The following is a 22,671-nucleotide window of genomic DNA, read 5'->3' on the forward strand; positions in this document are numbered from 1 at the left end:
TTGAACAAAATAAAATTGGTTTTGCTTTGCAAATCTGGTAGGCTTGACACTGCCTTATATGAAAAAAGAATGCAGTGTACACAAGTCCAGATAAATATTATTTTAAATTGTCAAACATAACATACTTGAGAACCCTTCCTGCGCGCTGCCGCGATCTGTTACAATACTGTAAGACTATCGTACCCGTCTCCGCGCGTTGCCGCGGGGATAGAAGAAAGTCTGGCGAAATATGTAAGAAGGGTTTCATCAATGAGTTACCAGTCCTATGTTCTTAGACGCGTGACCTTGTTTTCTAAGATTGAGTTATTTAAATGTAAAACAATGCCTGCACTGCATGGGATCATAAATATCAGGATATGGGTTTACCCACACTACCGCATAGAAACCTTGAGTACGAGAAAAATGGCCCGTTGAGGAAGGGTACAACGGGCGCTAGGTTGATAGTGCTGTCTATTTTCTCGGTACTTTAATTTATACAAAATATAGTCATAGGCATATCCCTAAACCATGCACCTAATCTCATTCATGACAAAAGTCGCATTTAGAGTTTCTTTCAGGCAACTCTACTCCCCCCCCCCCCCACACAACCTCTAAAACATGACTACTGTCCCATTCAACGAAATATAATTATATACTTTTTCCAGTGTACGCACCCTCCCAGAAAATTCTACCCCCGCCCCCGAAAATTAAGTAACCCCACCCCTCTCCGGGGAGGAAAAAGTCTGAAAGAAACACTGGTAGCATTTGTAGATCATACAAACTAAAGGAAGAATCTGGGCGGGGCTTCGCCCCTACCGGAAGAGATGCTTGAAAAAAAAACTGTACGCTAAACGCTTTTTAGATTAGAAAAAGTTCCCTCCTCCGGAGAGGAAAAAGTCTGAAAGAAATACTGGTGTCGCGCTTAGCCACTACGCGAAGAATTGCATTAAAGAAATTGCAAGAAAACCACTTTTTAGATTAGACACATTAATTAGACGGTAATTTTATTATAGAGTATCGATGAGGAAATTTCTTTTGAGTTGGGGAGGGGGGGGGGGGGGGGGGGAGGGCTCAGACGTTCTTACGCGGGGGTGGGGCTTCGCCACTACCCGAAGAATTGTATGAAAGAAACTCTTCACGCAAACCACTTAGATTAGACAAAATTGCCTTTTTATTCAATGTTTACTGGAGAATCAATGACGTCATATTACTGTGTGCACTCTCCGGCTTGATATTATTTTCTACTCTATGCTAAATGTGACGACGTCATACTTCGTTTTTCGAATTACTATGCATGTTTTTAATTTGCTTGTGTTTTCTCTAGAGCGTTCTTGTCAGATACATAGATAGATAGATAGACAGATAGATACACAGACAGCGAAACTATTAGTATTATACGTTAATCACTCACCGAAATAATGAGGTAGAACACATTTTGAGACCGCCCATGTATCAGAAAGGTAGAGGGGCACTCTCGGTAGCCCCCCCCCCCCCCGATAACACTACCGCGGAGGCGCAGTAGAAAATTTAATTTTAAATGAAACTTGGGCACATTATTGTGTTTTGCAAATGTTTTTTGCTGTATGCCTTTCCTTGGTCGGCTTGTACTCAATCGGCCTTGTCCGTCCAAATTGTGTATTGACGTTTTGCCGCCAAACAGCCTTTGTACTGTGTCGGCTTTCTGTTATAATCCTATGCTTTCATAGTTTCTTCCAGGCATTTCTTCGGGGGGAGGGGGCTAAGACCCCCCTCCCCCGAAAAAATTCTACCGCCCCCCCCCCCCCGAACGAAATGAAATGTATATAATTTATATAGAAAATATATACTTTTAACATTGTCCGCCCCCCCCCCCCCCCCCCGAAAATTTCTAGTGCACCCCCGGAGAAAAAAGTCTGGAAGAAACACTGTATGCATTGTTATGTAATGAGCGTGGTAAATGCGGGAAGTACAGGTGGATGAACTATTGTTGCGATGAGTTGAGGACATCAAGTCACATTAACTATTTCTTTATGACATTTCAATCTAAGTTAAATAAAAAAAAAAAACATGATGAAAAACGAGAATGCTGTTACATTCTATTAAATTCTATTAATACATATTATATGTAAAACGGAATTAAAACCTACATACTTCATAATAAATATTTTAATTTTAACGTGTGTTATACATATTACTATACATATACAACCTATGCATATATTATTTAAAATGTTTACATTACATTTAATTAATCTTAAGTTGATTTGCAGTTTATGCCAATTTAATACAAAGAGGTATTAACAAATTCCATGCAAATACACTTGTGACTTTTTCCAGTTCCTGTGACTTTTTTCCCCACAATCATTTTGACAACCTACGTAACGATGTAGTGTCAGCTGAGAGACAGCTAAAAGTAATTTAGGAGAATCAGACTCTTCAGTTTCCAGCGGTTAATAGAGGAACCGCCAAACAAATATTTCCGGGTTAGATTTAGCCAATAAAACTTCTAGCTTGATGAAAAATTCCCGCAAAATTGTTGTCAGGAAAATTTCCTTATCCCTGGCGCGCCTTTTCTGATGCTTACGCTCTCATAAAGGCCGTCTGTACTATTCTATATACACTTACAATATCCATTTTTATTAAAGATACATTTATAGACCCGCCAGGTACTAAATAATCATGTTTGAAGCACGCCTAGTTCAGGGATCAATGTGGAAAAAGATCTTAGAAGCAATCAAAGATCTTTTAAATGAAGCGATTTTCGATTGCTCGAGTACTGGAATAACACTGCAAGCCATGGACAGCTCCCATGTCAGTTTGGTTGCTCTCAGTATGAAATCAGACGGTTTTGAAACTTACAGATGTGATAGAAATCTATCGATGGGAATCCACTTACCAAGGTAAATAATTAGATCTACCTAATTCTAGTCTATTAAGTGTAGTATTATATTTTTTATAGTATAAAGTATAAAGTAAGTATCAATTACCATAGTCACGAGTGACTAACTAAACTAAATTCATAAAACTATAAAAAGTATAATTACTACCAGTACCAACTACCCTACACGTAACTCTTAACGCTTTATTTATTAACACTTTAACTTAACAGTAACATAGTAACACTATTGTATATACTACTATAGGCCATAGGCCTATATAATATATTATATATAGACTAGATCTATTACTACAGAGAGTACTACACCACTAGAAAGTAGATCTAGAGAAAAAACTGCTTACTAACATTTAACAAACTTGTTTTAAGGCCTAATTAATTAGTGACAACAGATAAGATATGTAAATGATGTGGAAGAGTTTGTCTACCTTGGCAGCAAGATCAGCAAATCAGGAGGAACAGAGGACATACATGCTAGAATTAATAAAGCTGCTCCGCTTTCTCAGTTCTGTGACCCATATGGAAAAATTCTGCCATTTCAAAGCAAACCAAAATTAGAATACTTAGCTCAAATGTCAAGGCAGTTTTCCTATAAGGAGCGGAAACATGGAGTCTCCAAAGCAAACACAGCAAAGATACAGACCTTCATGAACAGGTGCCTTCGACAGATTTTGAAATTGAGGTGGCAGGACAAAGTGCCGAACATAAAATTATGTAGAAAAGCAAGACAGGAGCCTGAGACAGTGCAAATAAGGAGGGTGGCGCTGAGTGGGACACATGCTGTGAAAGGCTCACCCAAATGTGACACGCCAAGTGCTTGAGTGGAACCCCCAGGGAAAGCGGAAGAGAGGGCACCCAAGACAGACCTGGAGGAGTCATCTTGAAGAACTGAAGCCAACTGGAATGTCTTGGGCACTTGGGAGACCGCAAAATTAATAGCAGGGGATAACTCAAAAGAAGCCTAAATAAAAATATTTGTCAAAAAAAATAAACTTCCAAGGATCTAGATTCTAGATCTACTTCTTTGAAGAAATACTGCACCACTTGTCTGAGCCTTACTATTGAAATTTTGGATATAGTCTAGATTTACTTGTAGACATATTTTGTTAAATGATTGCCATAAGCATTATCAACCTAACACACAAGGGTTATCAACCTAACGCCTAACACACCAACAGTTCAGGAAAATTTCAGCAAACAACCTGTCCTGGTGTTGATGCAGCAGTGGATGCAAAATGGTGTATCAAGATTTGAGAAAATCAAGCATATTTTATGTAATAAATGAAACCAAGACAAGTATATTAGTATAATCATGAATTTTGTCTTGCCATGTACCTGCAGCTGTGATAACATTTGTATGCTTTAAGTATCACATCTTGCATTTTGCAAATAATTTGCTTTGTAAATACATTTGCCTAATTATTAATGTTGTAGGCTATACTAAGTAGGTCTAAGTGTATTTCACTAAAAATTAGACTTGCTTAGGCCTAATAATCCGTCATGGCATTTTGTCAACAATGTTGTTTTTACCTTGAGGAACAATAGCCTCTTCATTACCTCAAATGATCCACACATTTTTATCCCAATGGTATCAAAAATTTTTTAAAAAAATGTTTGCTCACCTTTTTTTTGCATGTGAAGTAATAAAGTTATTGTTTTACCTCAGATGTAGCCGTTAAATGTAGTATTGGTACTTAATTATTGAAAGAATTATTAATTACTTGTATTCCAATATTTTTCTTGAAAACAGTATGTCCAAAATAATGAAATGTGCTGGCAATGATGACAGTATAACAATCAAAGCTGCAGATGAAGCCGATACAGTTTCCCTGGTTTTTGAGTCCCCAAGTAATTCTTTTTCATCTTTAAAAATTGGTTTTGTTTATGCCCCTATCAGATGCTGTGTGTGCCTATGGCTTATATGTATTATGTAGCAGACTAACAATGTTTGCTGAATCTTATCTTCAACAACCATTGCAGATCAAGAAAAGGTGTCTGACTATGAAATGAAGCTAATTGACCTTGACACAGAACACTTAGGAATCCCTGTAAGTCAAACTTTTCTTTGAATTTTCAGTTTGAAAATGTCATTTTTTTTCTTGCTTTAAAAAAAGTAAACAACTCCTAACATTTTTACAACATACTAAATTACATAAAATACAGAGTTCTTGACAATTTGGGATGTTTTGCTAATTGAAACTTGACATTATGCAGGACACGGAATACAGCTGTGTTGTGAAAATGCCAAGTGGTGAATTTCAACGCATTTGTCGTGATCTCAGCCAGTTGGGCGACTCTGTAGTTATTGCTTGCACCAAAGAAGGCGTCAAATTTTCTGCTAGTGGTGAACTTGGAACTGGTAAGTTGTTTAAAAAATTTTTGTTTTGTATTACAGGGATGTGACTTTTCCGAATTTTAGCGGAAATCCGATTTTTCCGTTTCAGATGTGATTTTCCTCCGCTGATTTAATTTTTGCCGAATTTTTCCGCCGACTTTCAATTTTTGTCGATTTTTTACGAAGTTTTAAAAATTAGGAAAAAAAACGGAAATGTCTTTTACGGAAAGGGCCGACATGCTCGTTCCACTTATTCGTATTTAAATCGACAACTACTGTTCTTAGGTCAAACGGACACTCGAATATGCGCATTTATTGTCGATTGCGGTAGGACTGACGGTGCTAGGTCAAGATTAAATGTAGATTAAGATTCGGAATTTCGGCGGACTTTTTCAAAGCACAATTTGTTTTAGCCCTAATTTTCCGCTGATATTTTCAGTTAACTATTTATTAAAAACACGGGAAAAGGTAACCTAAAACAATTCAGTTATTTAAATGCAACTTACATCTCTTAAGCCTGGTAATCTAGCTATCGATATAGCCTAATTTATCAATCGGTATTTTAACCCACCTAAATCTACAGTTTCTCTCTGATTCTATTTTATTTCGCAATCTCAAATTAATATTGAAATCCTTGCAAAAGGTGACTATGAGGACAAGACTAACCCACCCCACCTCGTAGCAACGGTGGCTCTTGTGACCTCACCTTTACCCCAAGTACGTGTTCAGTACTGCTTGTGGGGGGAAAAAATGACGTCACAGTCAATATGTATGCTTCGTTGGCCTACAGATTTAAAAAAAAAAATACTAAACTCAACGTGACTACGACCGTGTCTTGTTTGTGGAAGAAAAAATACGTACAGACTGTTTTTTTTTTTTTTTAATTTTTAATAAGGGGTCTTCCATAAATAACGTCACACTCGTAAGATAGTGTAACGTCATTTTTTTGTATTTTAAAAAATTAATGTTAGAAGCAACTGCATTTTAGCCGCTATTACGCGTTTTAGAAAACTTGTAAAACATTGTAATAGAAATTGAATAAAATACCCTATGTTGGTCGACCTCAGTCAATATTTTAGGAAAAAATTCAATTCGAGGGGGGGGGGTCATTTGTTGGCTGAGGTGTGACGTCATTATATGGGGTCTGGCTTTTGTAGGAGAGAGGGGAGGTAAATATCGTTAAAAAAACGTGGATGACCCCTAACAGTTTACAGCTATTCCAAAAAAACAAATATCGATGTGGCTTGGCTATCAAAATGATTAACTTTGGTTCACACATCAGACCCTTTCTAATTTTAGCTAACCTGGTCCAGTCATTTTTCCATCACATGAACCTGAAACTTTCAAATTATAACTAATCTTAATCTAGGCTCTTTACAGTTGAAGACAAATATTTTTACCAATCCAATCTTTAAAAGAATATAAGGCATTAGGCCCCCTATTTAAAATTGAAAACAGGAGTACATCTACACTAGATTAGTGCAATTTAAATTAGCTTAATGGTAATATAAAACTTAATTTGCTAGTTTTGTTACATAGTAATTTTTTTAAAGTTGTTTATAAGGTAAACATTAAATTGCAATAAGACAAGACTTTCAATGTTATTTTAGAGTAACATAAACTTCTTGTATTTAAAATATTAACTTCATTAAACAATTAATTAGTACAGTAACAGTATGAAGCTGCGGTTTGAAGCTGCTTAACTGCGATAAAAAGTAGATAAAACATTGAGTTATTATCCGAAGAAAATTTCCTAATTTTTTTTCCTGGTCTGGTCACATCCCTGGTATTATCTTTTACATTTTATAATTGCCTTTCAGGCCACTCTTCCATAACACACAGAGCATGGCTAACTTTGGTGTTGCTGTATCTAGGTGCTTCAAACTGGTTTTCTAATCAATCACATAATAAGGGCTTTGATTGTTATGCATAGTACTGATTCTAAGAATGCGGAAACAAAGTAGGACAAGAAAAAAAAAGTTATACACTGTTGTAACTTGGATTATTTTAACCTTTCACTGGCCAGAGCATCAAAACTATTTAACTTCACCTATGGCATGGTGAAAAGACAACAGATTTTTTTCAATCATGGCCCTTTTAAAAGTTATTTTAGAAAAAATAACCACGCGTTTAAAAAAAATGAAAAAATATATGCTAAACTGGTCCAAGTTTATTATGCATGAGGTCAGATAGCTTAATCATTAACTAATAAGTAATAAAGATAACACTAATCCCAGAAAATCTTACATAAAACACTGCTTCTAATATTCTAAAAAAAACCTCTTAAATAAAGAAAATTCAACATAGTCACCGGAGCTACTTTCCTCTTCAGTTGTTACATTATTTATTAGCCTGATTCAACAGCAGAGGCATTTTAATTAGATTTAATTTCACGAATTATATTGCCAGTAATTTCGAGGATTGTAGAAAAAGAACCATTAGTGATAGAAAAACGAGAAAACAAAGTATCTTCAAAATACCACATTCTCTAGCAACAGTTAGCACATAGGTCTGTATAGGGTTAAAACTTTTCACCCAGCACCCAGCTTTAACAGAAATTTGCTTTTTTTTTTTTTAAATTTATTAAAGCATTTGTAAAGTGAAGATTTTAATCTTTCCAGGAAACATTAAACTTTGTCAAAATGCTAGCACTGACAAGGAGGAAGAGGCTGTGATAGTTGACATGAACGAGGCTGTTTGTTTGACCTTTGCTCTGCGCTACCTAAACTTTTTTACTAAAGCCACTCCTCTGTCTGGACAAGTATCTCTTTCAATGTCTCAGGATGTACCGCTTGGTGAGAGATTTTCTTAGTTTAGTTTTGCCTTATATATCTAAGAAAAACTACCACCGTAGGTGTTGCTTGGATTAATGAACATTTAAGTTAAAGAAAAATTGTCAATATTTTGCGCTGTAAGATAATAAATTTTTGATTCTATGAGATGTTAGTGATTTATGCTTGTTTCTTTATTTCTGCAGTTGTTGAGTACAAAATATCTGAACTTGGATATCTTCGATTCTACCTAGCACCAAAAATTGAAGACCAAGAAGCTGAATAATGTCAAAAAGATAAATTTATGTTTTCATTTCAGTCATCTTTATCATAACTCATTCAAACATTTTGCTGTAGTTTTCACAAATTGTACTTCAATCTGTAAATAAAATCATACTAGAACTTTGAGCATAGTTGTTATTTTATAAAGTAAAATTTCATTAGAGAATTAATATGATCAACATAGTTTAAAGTTTAACTTAGTTACCACTGCTGGGAGGGCATTAATTTAAATTCTTAGGTTACCAAAGTATGTAAAACCAAAATTTCTGCACAGCACAAAAAGCTGGATCCTGACATGCCATTTTCAGTTGTAGTAATATAATTAAAATAAAATCTAATTTTTTGAAAGATGAAATAATGAGGGCACTCTTGGTACCAGCCACGTTGGTACACACCAACATTAATCATTTGAGGTTAAAGATGAACTATCTGTTCCTCATCACAACCAAGTTACCTTTCACTACCTTCACCTCCCACCATGTTCACAGCTTCGCAACTCCTTTCTCCAGCTCACAACACCTGCTGTTGCTCAACCAGTCCCTTCCCTTGTTAACCTCGTTCACTCTGTACAACATACACGTCAACTTTTTCAGCTGACTTGAAAATTTTAACCATGTGCTTTGACAGCCTTGATTGAATGAAAAGGCCAAACTATTCAACCTCAACAGAAGCTTCTCTTAAAGTTATAATATTAAATATGAAGCAGTTCATTAATTTTTCACTCTACGAACTAATACAATTACTTTTTAACTGATTTAATTTGAGAACCCATGTAATTATAAGTACCTTTTTGTTATATTTAAAAAAAAAGCTAAGCTTTTATGTGTGATAAACCTCAACTGCTAACTTTTAAGTAAATCAAGTTTGTTTGACTTCGTATACCACTCAGCTCTGGTGGGTACTTGACTCACTGCTGACCACACCATCCCTTCATATCTAGAGATCAAGAAACATGAATTCTACTACATCTGCAAAATGGATCGATTTTTTTAATTAAGAGAAAAGAAGTTATCCTTATTAAATGTGTGTATACTTTTTATCATAGTTATACCAGTAATTAAGTGTAATGAAAGTCAAAGTTGGCCATCTCTATACATGAGATCCTACGCTGCTAAATGTGGTTTCTATAACACAAAAGAAGGTGTGTGATAAACATTTAATTTATCAATGTCATACATCACTGTCAATGTTGGTCTCATTGCTTAATTCATCTGAACCTTTTTCATTTAATCTCTTGACATCAATGCTTGAAATTTTTCGAAGTTTTAAGTTCTGTATATACTTGAGCTCTCCATTCCACTTTTTAAATTCCTCTAAGTGTTTTTTGTTGATGAGATCAGGTACTTCAATGCCAGAACCCTCAAACTGATTTGTTTCTTCCTCCATTGTCATTTTAATGGCAGCCTCACGGGCTACGTGTTGCTTTGACTGTTGCCTGTTACCAACACTTTGAACTATACTGATTTGCTCTAGTTCTTCTTTAAACCTGTTACGATATTCCATGACCAGCGAGATTACATCTTGTTTTGTATATACATGTCGATCATCAAGATGTTCCTGAAAGTATAAGAGAATTAATTACATTTCTTGCTAGCAATTTTAAGTGTTGATTTGATTAGGATTGGTCTCAGTGACACTAGCTTACTTAGTAAAGATATAAGAAGTCCTCAATAAATGACATAATGCAACCAGAAAAAAATTAAATAATATGTGAATCTGATTAAGGGTGGGAGTCTGATGTTAAAAAACGTAACCGCATCATTAATGGAAAACCACTAAAAATATGGTAAAACTCTTGAGTACATAAGTTAGCTAGACAACTAGATCCAGACAGTATTAGACCAGGTAGGCCTACCCGTAAAAAACAAATGTGTAGGACCAGCGCTAACCAAAATTAATGAGCAACAACACTAAAGGTGAGGTAACGTTAATGTTTTTTAAAATACAAAAATGTTTCCTTGTTTCCTTTATGTACCTGTTTTCAAACAATTGAATTAAAACTTTTCAGTAATAAATAAAGACTAGCGATGTTTCCAACAGATGCAACCATTTACTATAGCAGCCATCTTGCTTAAGTTTTATTTTTATAAAGTTATAGCGAGAGATTCAGGGGGAAGCCACTCTATTTTACAAATGGCTGATAGTGAATAGTAAATCTTGCTCGCAGACACTGCTGTTTAAAGTTAATTTCTGGCCTATTCAACATATTGATATATTTAGTTATTGATTTAGGTTTATTATTCATTTATCTATAATATTTGACACAAACATATCACAATATACTTCTATTAAAGCCTTGACAATGAGGTAACGTTTTCGTACATTAATAGCCGCGGGCAATTTTACGTACCCAAAACGATAGATTACCTATACTATCGGCGAGAGATAGGATATTTGATAGGCCCTATTAAAACAAGTTCATAAAAAGTCTAGTGACAATTTAAGCGCAATTTCCTTGATTAAGTTTTTGTGACCGAACGAAAGGATACTTTTGAAAACTTTCTTCGGCAATATTGTTCTAAATTATGGCAGGAATCGATTGGTAAATGTTTCAAGTCGCTAAGTGGTCTGTTTGTTGAGATATGGGCCAAAAACTGCATTTTTTCGAGGTTTTTTGGCTTTTCCGGGAAATCCAGGAAGGAATTCCAGGAATTTTTTTGGCCCACAATCATCCTCGGAACTTGCTTAACATATTTGCTTTTGGAACTAGTCCTCAATATTGCTTCGTTGAGGAGGAGATACGACTTAAAGCTGCGGACACACATCCATCAATCCATCCAGAAATTACGAATTAATAATCGCAATTGTCAGTATGGAAATTGGGCTAAAAATAAAATAATAAAAAAAAACAAATAACAACATTACATACTTGAATCCAAAGTAGCTTTTCAGCCAGCAGTTCAGATTTCATTAGCTGATTTGTTTTGGATGCCTCCAACTTTTTATCGTGTGTCTTCTGTTTAGAAAGTTGAATTGCTTTTCTACTGTATGGGTGTACAGGCCGGTCCTTTGTTTTTTCCCTTGAAGGGCCACTTTTTTTTACAACTTTAGGCATAATAATAAATTATACCCTTAAGTCTAGAACTAGATCTATAACAAATTAGTAGCAATTGTTGGTCTAGATCTAGAATCTAGCGCCAAATTCCAATCCTAATAGATCTATATTAAATTATTAAAATGCTAAATCTAGTAGATTCCTAGTACATTTATTTTATAAATACCAAAACAAGAGCGTGTTTGTTTAGTTGGGCAGAGTTATCCGCACCTCGCAGAATGGATGCATTCGACTATAAGTATCGCACATGAGTATCGTGTAGTATTCTTCAACCACATACCCAGGCTATTCATAAATAACGCCACGTTAGTTGCCCATTCTTCCCCCCTGCCCCATCTCAATCTCATCGTAATAACTTCATCACAAAAAGCTAGACACTCAAAAGCCGAGCACTCCTTTTTTGTGTAATTTTTGTTAGTGGATGTAGATCTAGAATTCTAATGCTTTACCAAAACAACAACATCAATTATTGAGTTGTTTGTTTCGCTTTGCAAGGAAATGTCAAATTATAATTGTCTACTAGATCTATTTCAACTGTTTGCTGGTTAAACATTGCTACAGAGTTTCTTCCAGGCGTCTTTTCGGAGACCCCGCCCCTCCCCCCCCCACGAAGAAAGCCTACCCCCCCCCCCCCCCCCGAACAAAATGAAATTGAAATCTCCCGAAGAGATTCCTGCTGGGAAACAGCACCGCTTTACTGACGTGGCGCCGCCAAAAAAAAAAAAATTAAATTTAATGCTAGAAAATTTCCCAAATGCCAAACATTACCTGAAGTATTCTCAACGACTTCCCAAATTTTCTTAGCGATTGGATAAAAACCAAAAACGTATAGATCTAGGATTAGTAGCACCATATGTGCCCTGTTTTCCCCCTCCCCCTACACAAACAGAATGCCAATGCACGTGGGGTCATCCATAAATGACGTCACGTTTTTTTTAATGATTTTTACCTCCCCCCTCCCCTCCGTCATACGTCGTCACAAAAAAGCCAGACCCCCACACCCTAAAATGACGTCACACCTTAGCCTACAACCCCCTCGAAATTGCAGTTTTATTTTTTTTTAAACATTGATATTTTTCAAAACTCTTGTCTGAAATCTGTCAAAATAGAGTATTTTAATTTTAATCAATTCTTATTACAATTTATTAAAACAGTTTTATAAAACGCGAAATAACTTCGATACAAGAGAATGTCACTTCCGGAACGAGATTCAAACAATAAACAAACAATAATTTTTGAATTTTAAAATGACCGAAAATTTACTTTTAGACGACAGAACAATGCTTATGTTTATTGAGAAGGAGAGGCTTAAGACGTTTAAAGGATGGCCAAATGATAGTTCTTGGCACTGTACTCCAGAAAAGGTAAAATCGGGCGAATATCGATATTCGGATAAATAATCAATCATACATTATAGGTTGAATTATGGATTTTTTAAAATAAAATATTCTGTTATTTCAAATACACCATTAACTTCCTTACCCCTTAAGAGAACATTTGACACCTCATTTAAATATCTAGCTTACTCGGTTGACGAGAAAATAGAGAATTTGAAAATTAATCAAAAATGGAAAATGAATGACAAATCAGCGTTCTTGGCCCTCGACTGGCATAACATGACGTCGTGGACTTGTGTGCACGAGCTTTTAATTCCCGCCATGGTAATTGCGTCAGCTTAGGTAATTTACTCACCGGAAAATAACAAAAAGCAACTCGTTGATAATAAAACTATATCTAGTTATTTTATTATTTATTAAATTCTACTCCACATGATATTCATACCATTTTATGAAGTAATGAACACCTGCATAAATCAAATGACCATAATAAATATTTTTATTTCAAATTCTAATTTTAAATAATAAATATGCTTAAAATAATATGATAGTAATAGTTATGATAGTTTATAAATACAAATACTTTTTACACTCAATTCACATTGTATTGAGTCAACAGCGTGGCAGCTGAGGTTCATACATGGTATTAGTGTCTTTTTTTTTTTACATTACATTTTTTTTTTCATCTTGAAAACATGACGTATGTGATTATTTTTTTAAAATAAAATCTCCAAACATCGTCACTCGCGTGATTGCTTGCTTACGTTTACTATCCTGTGGATGAAAAATCCCACCACGGTCGCGGGGTCACCGTGACCTATAGTACACGTCATAGAATGAACACGCGTACACGAGATGGTCGGTGTCTTCACTTCTCTCTCTCCCCCCCCCCTTCTTCAAGCAAATTTAATTACAGACCTACTTCCCTACTTCTGGTCATTTTTTTTAAAAGTTCGGTCATTTTTTTTAAAGTTCACATATCAGGCATGCTAGACAGCCAGCTGTATAAAAAAAAAATTTAACTAGATCTACGTCTAGCTTAAAAAAATAAATAAATAAACGCTTAAAATGACCGTAAACAGATTATTTAGCGCCAAAAAAAAGGCAGCTGAACGAGCATTTTTTTAAAATACGCAGCAATGAAAAGGGCTAACGGCCGATCAAGTCTAAAAATCGCCAGTAATTAGGCCTAGCTCTGAAAAAGGCCACTGAACGAGCATCACTGATTATATAAACGAATAGGCCACGCAGCGTTGACGAGGTTAACCACCGGTCACGAATGCAGCAACTGTCGGCCCACAGTGAAGAAAAAATCAATATACTAATAAAATTATTAATACAATAATAATGTCCATAATTTTACTTTTTCCACACATGCTACAATTGAATTATAATTAAAATACTAGACTTAACAGTTCATTCCGTAAAAAACAAAAACTAGTTGTTTCTGTCTGGCAACTAGCGTAACAATGACGCAACGTTACTAAAAATAGCAGAGAGAAATTGTCGCATGGTTACTTACGGGGTAATTGGATTTTTGGTAAAGATCATCCATAATACTGTAAATATACATGGTAAATATCTCAATTATATATTAATCTACCGTTATACGGGCCGTTTTCCCCGTTATACGGTCGTTTTTGGCAGCGGTTCAGTTTATACGGAGAGTGCTCCACTGGAAATCCTCTCATTATTTACAACTACAATTCTAGCGTTTTTTTCTGGCATTCTAAGGCATATTATCCATTTTATTAGCATCTTGTGTTAAAATAATGATAAGAATTTGCGAGATTAACAGTTTTTTCATTTGTCGTGGATTGGACCCTAAAATAAACGTAAAAACCGTCAGAAAACGACGCGTGACGTTTCAGGGTCAGAGGTCAATCCAGCCATCTAAGCAATGAGGCGGCCTAATACATTAATATTACATTATTAAAATGTGAAAAGACGGTGCCCCATTAAATTTTCAAAATAATTTTACTATTTTAGCAATTGTTTCACATTTTTAAAAAGATTTTATGTTTTGAAACTTACACAAATGTTTCAGTTTCATTCATGTAGCCTAGATGTACCTATTTTTAAACAATTGTATTAAAAATTAAAACTTTTCAGTAGGCCTAAAAAATATTAAAAATAAAGACTAGCGATATTTTCATCAGATGCAACAAAGCTCATTTACTTAAGCAGCCATCTTGGGTAAAAGTCCATTTTAGTGTATTTAATTCCCTGCTTCATTTTTGTGTTTTGGTTGTGTTAATAAAATATGCTCAACTGGAAGTGAATGTGAAGCAGCAAATAAAATACGCTAAAATGGAGTTTAAGTTTTTTTGGGTAAACTTATAGCGGGAGATTATGGGGAAGCCACTATAATTTACAAATGGCTGCTGTTTATATAGCAAATATTGCTTGCAAAACACTGCTGTTTAAAGTTAATTTCTGTCCTATAATGATATATTTTTAGCCATTGATTTTGGTTTATTATTCAATTATCTATAATGTTTGACACAAATATATCACAATATACTTCTATTAAAGCCTTAACAATGAGGCAACTTTGTCACACAATACTAGCCTTGGCCGATTTTACGTACCTAAAGCAATAGATTACCGCTTAGGCATATCCGACATCCACCTGTGGTGACTGATCAAAAAACGCTTTTGAATAAAAATAAATACTAAATACATTTTAAAATAAGTCTAGATCTAAATGCGTATCCGACAGCATACATGATGTTTTCTTTTTCTAGATAGAAGACTAAGACGAGTATCTGCCCTGGACACTTAATTAATTCACATAGTTTCTAGCCACACAGTAGTGTTTTGCCTTAACCAAAACAAACTTCAACTTCTCCATAAAACATTCATTATCATTAGCGATATTTCTTTCGTCAATTAACTAATTTATTAAATTAGCACATTTCCTGTATGATGCTATGGCAGTAGGTCTATACTTTTTTAGTTAGGCCTATATAACATATATGTGTACTATTAAAGAAACAGCTTCATTGTTTCAGTACCACCCTCTCCCCTACTTGAAATCAAAGTTAAACTTTTAACCCTGTTTTGTAAAGAAATGCGGTATGCTGTGAGGGGGTGGGCGGGTATCTTAAATACTCATCGGAAAAAAAATCCAATGTGGTAATGGCCTTGGATGACATTGTTGGCGCATGCTATACGGAGTAAAAATGGCTTTTTCTGCCAAAAAATGTGATATATCTGTGTCAAATATAATAGAGAATAATAAACTAAAAGCAGTGTCTAAATATATAAATATAGGCCAGAAAATAACTTTAACTATACAATTTGAGTTAATCACATTGAAAAGGAAATGTCTGCTGTACTTGCAGGCTGTGTTAACAAACCTATTTTTTCTGTTGCCAGCTTGCACAAGCTGGATTTTACTTCAGCCCATGTTCTGATTGTCCTGACAATGTGTGCTGCATATTCTGCCTGAAAGAATTAGATGGGTGGGAGCCAGATGATGATCCAGTGTGAGTGACAGCTAGGACATTTTAATTGATGATTTAAAAAACTCCGACGTGAGATGTGTGACTTGCACGACTAAAACATTTTTTTTTTATTATTTTAGCAAAGAACACACAAAGCATTCACCCAAATGTCCCTTTTTGACTCTGAAGAAGCCAGTTGAAAATCTTACCACCACTGAATTTGTAAAATTAGCCATGGAAATATTGATGATAAAGACCGTAAGTTTATTTTTCTTGATATTTGACTTTAAGAAAATACCTTAATATAGTGTTATTACTTTTTATAACACTAGCAACAACAGTGAGTTATAATGAATCTCTTACTTCAGTATGCAAATAAGATTTTTGACTGTTGTAATGTTTGATATTGTAATGTTCTCAATATTCTTCAGGAGAAAATTTTTGACAAAAATATCAAGGAGTTTGAAGAGCAAGGCAAGGTGAACAGAAGTGCAATAACAGATCACATAAATGGAAACTAATGTAAAGAACATGACTCACACTTGTATATACTTGCCTTTGTTCCTAATGCATTTTAAAAATAAAACCTTGTATACAATAATTGGTTGAGTTGTCACAGTGCCTAATACTTTTTGCCTTACGTTATCAGCATCACATTTATACAATACATTTTTTTACATTCATCATGTCCTAATCAACATCTGGTATTGAAGTATCGCTTTTGTAATAATTACTTTGGCAATCATATAATGAGGACCACCACTATTCTTTACCTAATTATTTAACTTTTCGTTGCTGTGAATTTTGTATTAAATAAAACCAATACTTTTTATGCACATTTTCAGTCTTTATTATTTATTTGAACCACAGCATGTGTTTGTTTACATTCCTAGAATAATGTGATGTCTTGGTTTCTGATCCTGAGTATTAATCACATCCAATTATAAAAACAAATGTAAAAATCCCATTTCAGCAAATTTAAAACTATTTTGGGCTGACATTACAGCTACTTTTGCTGCTAAGATGTTTAAAATTAAAATTGAGTTTGTATTTAGCTGCACTCAAATATGGGACTTAGAAATGTATTCTAAATTTATAACTTGAATGTTGTAAATCCACTTCTAAACCAGAAGTGAGATGAAGTTAACTAAAAAAATAAGTGTTAGAAATAAACAATTCAATTCTTTACACATTTCATACAAGTAGTGTTTAAAGTAAAAACATGAACAAGAAAAATAAGAGATATATTTTATTTTGAGTAGTACATTGCCATGAAAATGGCTGCAAATGTTTGAATATGATTGAAATAATTTCAAGTGGAATGTTAGAATAATGGAATGTCTGCTAAATAGCTCTGTAAAAACTATGTGATACTATATACAGGATGAAGAGGCACTAGTTATAACTTGATTATCAAAATGTATTTCATTGAAACCACCAGTTTCTTCAAGTTTTATCCAATTGGCCAGGAGAAAACAATTTGACTTTTTAAAATTGAATTTAAAAAAAAAAGTTATTTGAAACAGTAAAAAAAACCATGAACAAAAGTAGTTTAAAAAAAAATCCTATGTACAAAGTATTTAAAAATTATATTTCTGAAGATTCATCTCGGGATTTGTCCAAAATCAGCTGGACATCACGGAGACTGAAAGAAAGAATTGGCTTAAATCAAAATCCAGAAATGATTAATTTATGTAATGAAAACCTTACAATTTATTATAGTAGATTGGTTTTTAAAAGCTGTAAAACTTACTCCTCATTAGGGATCCTCTCCACTCCATCAAATCTTGGCACCCCTCTAGGTCGTCGACCCTGCCCATCATCCAAGGGTATCCTAGCAGCACCTCCAGGTCCTCGCTGCCCATTGGGTGGTGGCCTGAGACGGTCATTGTTTTGTCTACAAAAGAAAATTTAAATAGTGATGACATGGAGCTTAAAGATAAAAACAGCATTGTTTCACTACGGCAATAACATAACACACAAAAAACTAAATAAATATGAAGTCAGAATAATGTCAAACCAACAGAAAAGTATTCTTCAACAAAAAAACAATTTTTACCTTTCTTCATATCCAGGTGGTGGGCCCCGTGGCCTCTCCCCATTTTCAGGTGGTCGTCTGTCATCCGGGCGGCGACGATAGCCCTCAGGTGGTCCACCGCGTCCTTCAGGTGGGGGTCCTCTACGTCCTTCAGGTGGTGGTCCTCTTCTTCCATCAGGTGGTGGTCCCCTGCGTCCATCTGGTGGGGGTCCCCTGCGTCCATCTGGTGGGGGTCCCCTACGACCATCTGGGGGAGGTCCCCTACGTCCTTCAGGTGGAGGTCCCCTGCTACCATCAGGTCTACGTCTGTCCTCAGGACGGAATGGCTTGTTGGCATCTAGAGGACTCTTGTCATAAGCATGGTTATCCCTGCCATCCCTTGGTCTTGTTCTGCGAGCATCCTTGCTGGACTAATTGTCAGAAATACACATATATTATGGACTAATTGTCAGAAAAAAACCCATATATTATGGACTAATTGTCAGAAAAAAAACATTATGGACTAATTGTCAGGAATACACATATATTATAAAAATATCCTTGTTAGACAGCATTACAAAGCCACTCACCTGAGAATAAGCCTCCGACCTTGGCTTGACTGTTTTGTGTGGAGTAGTGCCAGATTTCAGGTCATGTCTGGTTATAATAAATACATCATTTAAAAATAGAGGCAATTTTTAAAGTCCAAATATATCGTCCTTTAAAGTCAATCTTAAAGAATATTTCTACAATTACCAAATGTAGTTCAACTTACTTCTGCTCCACTACCAGAGCCAGTTCATTTTTATGAATGCAGGATACACCCCAATCACCAAGTGGCCTGAACTATTAAAAAAAGGTACAAATATTAAAATAAATATAGGACTTTACTTATAAATTAAAATTGTTTTTAAGTAAATATTTACCAATCTGTCTATTAACCCCTTTTTTTTTTAAGGACAAGTATTATGATTGCATAAATTAAATTTCAATCTTTTACCCCAGCCCCACATACATCTGATTTAAGACATTCCATTATTTCTCTACTGTTTTGTTTTGACAATTACTAGTATTGGGCACAGATCTGCTGCAGGTTTTATTATCACTCTGTGGATACTTACATAAAGTTGTGAGCGGTATTTGTTGATACTTACATAAAGTTGTGAGCGGTATTTGTTGATACTTACATAAAGTTGTGAGCGGTATTTGTTGATACTTACATAAAGTTGTGAGCGGTATTTGTTGATACTTACATAAAGTTGTGAGCGGTATTTGTTGATACTTACATAAAGTTGTGAGTGGTATTTGTTGATACTTACATAAAGTTGTGAGCGGTATTTGTTGATACTTACATAAAGTTGTGAGCGGTATTTGTTGATACTTACATAAAGTTGTGAGCGGTATTTGTTGATACTTACATAAAGTTGTGAGCGGTATTTGTTGATACTTACATAAAGTTGTGAGCGGTATTTGTTGATACTTACATAAAGTTGTGAGCGGTATTTGTTGATACTTACATAAAGTTGTGAGCGGTATTTGTTGCTCCTTCTTTTAGCCAGCACCATCAGGTAGGATCCAGCAGCCATACACAAAAGAAAAAGAATAAAGAAAAATGGTCCCAGGAATTGGGCGCTCCAATCCCACAAGTAGACATATCTCATGCGTAGAGCCACCAGAAGGATCCCTATTATGAGACTAAAGAAAGCGCTGACGTACATAAAAATCCCTGCTCTAAATGGGAGTTTGCCAGGCCCTAGGCTGATCTGGAAAATAAAGCATTCAAATTCATAGGTTAATTTAACTAGTTTTATGATGATTGGTTTTAAATTAATAACAAAAGTGGTGTTCAATCAATTCAACTAGTCTACATAAACTACACTGTTTCTACCAGGCATCTCTTCAGGGAGGCAGAGCCCCCCCCCCCCCGAACAAAATGGAATTTATATAGAAAGTATATACTTTTAAACTTTTAACAGTGTCTGCCCCCCCCCCCCCCTCCAGGAGAAAAAAGTCTGGAAGAAACACTGTAGACAAGAGGCTATTTTAAATTTTTTTTGTTTCAATTCAACAACACATGCGTTATAACTTATTTGTCATATTTGAGGCTTTGACGGTCCTATTTGTTTTGCTAGGGATACAAAGGGTCCACTTGAAATATTTATATTGACCAATAAAACTATTATTAGAATAGAGGCCTTATGCAACTGGATGATTGGACGTCATTCAGTCCATGGCATTTAGAATCTATTTGTTACTGGATAACTGTGTTAGTTTATTAGGCCAATATAATACTATATAAGGCCTAACTATATTTAATTTACTTTTGTAAATTAAGTAGGCCTAACTAAATTAAACTCTTTTAGTTTTAAAATAGTCTCTATCCCTTTACTTTTTTACTACGAAGTGACTACTCGGAAGAAGATTTTTCTCCCCAACGTCTCCACTTAGTCTGCAAAAGATAGCTCTGCGCATGCGCAGTGACCTATGGCTAGGGTTAGAATGAGGGTTAGGGATAGGGTAATTCGGATTAGGGCTAGGGTTAGGGATAGGATTGGTGTTAGGGTTCTGCGGTTGTAAACACACGCATGCGCAGTACCATCGAAAACATCGCAGCGAAGGCAAGTCGTAGTTTCTCTCCATTGCGCATGCGATGCATATCGCATGCGTATCTTATTCCGGCTAGCATTAGCCTTTTTACTAATACTAGGGGGTAGGCCTATAAACATTTTAACATAAGGTAGGACACCAAGTCAGTCTACTGACTCTGTGACTCCAATGCCATTATTACTATTGGAAGTGGCTATTAGGACCCGGGTCCCAATAGCGGCCGTGGCTATTGGGACCCGGGTCCTAATAGCGGCCGTGGCTATTGGGACCCGGGTCCTAATAGCGGCCGTGGCTATTGGGACCCGGGTCCGAATAGATGCATCCATTACTATTTATTAGACCATTGGTCCATTAGCTGCCTTTCTTTACTTACTTAATTACTTAAGTTTACTAGATCTAGATCTCATCTTCATAATCTCTACAGTCTAGTACTTACAGAGTTCAAGTCATTCCGAATGCCTCGCTGAACCCAGGCATGATATGTATCGATGGTCGCCTTATCCAAGTCTATTTCCTTCATGTTTGGGCCGTTTGATGGGAAACTTCACCACATTAAACAGTTAACTCATTGTCATTTGATATTGTTTTCGAAATCAGCGAAACAGCGTTAACCCAGGTACATTTCCTTGTTCCTGTCCTACCTGTATGTCTGCGCATGCGAGGTAGGAATATCCGGTTTAAATTTACCTGAGATATTATTATTGGCTCATTGTTGCGAGCCTACAAATCAGTGATTTTGCGACCGGTAACTTTTCCAGGACTGTACTTTATATAAGACCAAATTTTTAATGCAGACTTTTCAAAATTAATCTTCCAGACATTTTTCTCCGGGGGTGCAATTGATATTTTTGGGGGGGGGGGGGTAGATTTTCTTTGAGGGGGAGGGGATGCCTGGAAGAAACTCTGTTCACTGGACTCTTTCTTTCTAATAAAACTAAATGCTTGGCGTAGGCGGGGGGGGGGGGGGAGTATGGAGGTCATAATCCCCCCCCCCTTATAGACCCCTCGGTATATATATAAAGTATGAGGGGGTGTAAATCAAAAGTTTGAGGGAAGGGTGCAAATCAAAAGTTTGGGGGGTGCAAATCAAAAGTTTGAGGGAAGGGTGCAAATCAAAAGTTTGGGGGGTGCAAATCGAAAGTTTGTCCCCGGGTAAAAATTTGAACCCCCCCCCCCCCTCCATGAGACGATCCTGGCTACGCTACTGCTTGCAAAGGATAAAAATAATCCACTGGTGTAACACCATTTCCAATGATAGACTACTAAGCTAAAAGAGATAGATATGGATCGAAGCAGTTTCGGAAATAATGGATGAGGAATGTCTTAAGAATGAATCCGGGTAACATCGCTAAACTGGAAGCCTCAAAGAAAACAAAGCAGGGAAGGCCAAGAGAGACGTGGAGGCGAACAGCCAGGAAGCAGCTGGCAGAGGCAGGACTGTCATGGGGGACCGCCAGGAAGCAGCTGGCAGAGACAGGACTGTCATGGGGGACTGCCAGGAAGCAGCTGGCAGAGACAGGACTGTCATGGGGGACCGCCAGGAAGCAGCTGGCAGAGACAGGACTGTCATGGGGGACTGCCAGGAAGCAGCTGGCAGAGGCAGGACTGTCATGGGGGACTGCCAGGAAGCAGCTGGCAGAGACAGGACTGTCATGGGGGACTGCCAGGAAGCAGCTGGCAGAGACAGAACTGTCATGCAAATTGCCGGTGAGCGACGAAAGTGGAGGGAGCTTTCTGTGGCGGCCCCATGATGTGTCTTGGCCACACAAACGAAAAAGATGATGATATGCCTACATGCCCTGGACACCTGAATAAATCTTAATAGATCTAACAATGTTATGCATCTGAAAAAAAAGTGTCTAACAAGTTTGCTTTATTAATAAAGTTAAACCCCGGCTGTTTATAACTGCAGGACAGTTGTAGCCTGTGGTCTAAAGATTTTTAAAGCTTGCGGAGAAAAATAC

At 36.1% G+C, this 22,671-nt stretch overlaps 4 protein-coding genes across 5 annotated transcripts; 2 read left to right on the forward strand and 2 right to left on the reverse strand.

Moving 5' to 3' along the window:
• The first annotated feature begins 2,441 nt into the window (after nucleotides 1-2,441).
• Nucleotides 2,442-8,357, forward strand: LOC131941350 (proliferating cell nuclear antigen). Its single transcript, XM_059300582.1, has 6 exons — nucleotides 2,442-2,858; nucleotides 4,605-4,702; nucleotides 4,835-4,902; nucleotides 5,069-5,213; nucleotides 7,811-7,984; nucleotides 8,167-8,357. The coding sequence occupies exons 1-6, from the start codon at nucleotides 2,638-2,640 to the stop codon at nucleotides 8,244-8,246; spliced, it is 786 nt and encodes a 261-aa protein (XP_059156565.1). The 5' UTR covers nucleotides 2,442-2,637; the 3' UTR covers nucleotides 8,247-8,357.
• A 1,023-nt stretch (nucleotides 8,358-9,380) lies between these two features.
• Nucleotides 9,381-12,163, reverse strand: LOC131941351 (translation machinery-associated protein 16). Of its 2 annotated transcripts, XM_059300584.1 has the most exons (3): nucleotides 12,066-12,163; nucleotides 11,112-11,287; nucleotides 9,381-9,799 (listed from the first exon to the last, which is right to left on the reverse strand). In XM_059300584.1, exons 1-3 carry the CDS (start codon nucleotides 12,148-12,150, stop codon nucleotides 9,413-9,415), a joined length of 648 nt encoding a protein of 215 aa, XP_059156567.1. In that variant the 5' UTR covers nucleotides 12,151-12,163; the 3' UTR covers nucleotides 9,381-9,412. The 2 variants fall into 2 exon arrangements, with proteins under 2 accessions (XP_059156567.1, XP_059156568.1); XM_059300585.1 differs by lacking the exon at nucleotides 12,066-12,163 and having other exon boundaries at nucleotides 11,112-11,436.
• Nucleotides 12,164-12,473: 310 nt separating this feature from the next.
• On the forward strand, nucleotides 12,474-16,915 carry LOC131941319 (baculoviral IAP repeat-containing protein 5). Its single transcript, XM_059300522.1, has 4 exons — nucleotides 12,474-12,661; nucleotides 16,016-16,125; nucleotides 16,224-16,341; nucleotides 16,515-16,915. Exons 1-4 carry the CDS (start codon nucleotides 12,545-12,547, stop codon nucleotides 16,602-16,604), a joined length of 435 nt encoding a protein of 144 aa, XP_059156505.1. The 5' UTR covers nucleotides 12,474-12,544; the 3' UTR covers nucleotides 16,605-16,915.
• Nucleotides 16,916-17,319: 404 nt separating this feature from the next.
• Nucleotides 17,320-21,365, reverse strand: LOC131941318 (S-antigen protein). Its single transcript, XM_059300521.1, has 7 exons — nucleotides 21,144-21,365; nucleotides 19,618-19,863; nucleotides 18,876-18,946; nucleotides 18,691-18,757; nucleotides 18,143-18,531; nucleotides 17,837-17,980; nucleotides 17,320-17,728 (listed from the first exon to the last, which is right to left on the reverse strand). The coding sequence occupies exons 1-7, from the start codon at nucleotides 21,225-21,227 to the stop codon at nucleotides 17,671-17,673; spliced, it is 1,059 nt and encodes a 352-aa protein (XP_059156504.1). The 5' UTR covers nucleotides 21,228-21,365; the 3' UTR covers nucleotides 17,320-17,670.
• Nucleotides 21,366-22,671: the final 1,306 nt, after the last annotated feature.

The sequence above is a fragment of the Physella acuta genome, unplaced genomic scaffold (assembly GCF_028476545.2).
Source record: "Physella acuta isolate Inbredline_101_S28 unplaced genomic scaffold, ASM2847654v3 ptg000357l, whole genome shotgun sequence".
NCBI classification, from domain to species: domain Eukaryota; kingdom Metazoa; phylum Mollusca; class Gastropoda; family Physidae; genus Physella; species Physella acuta.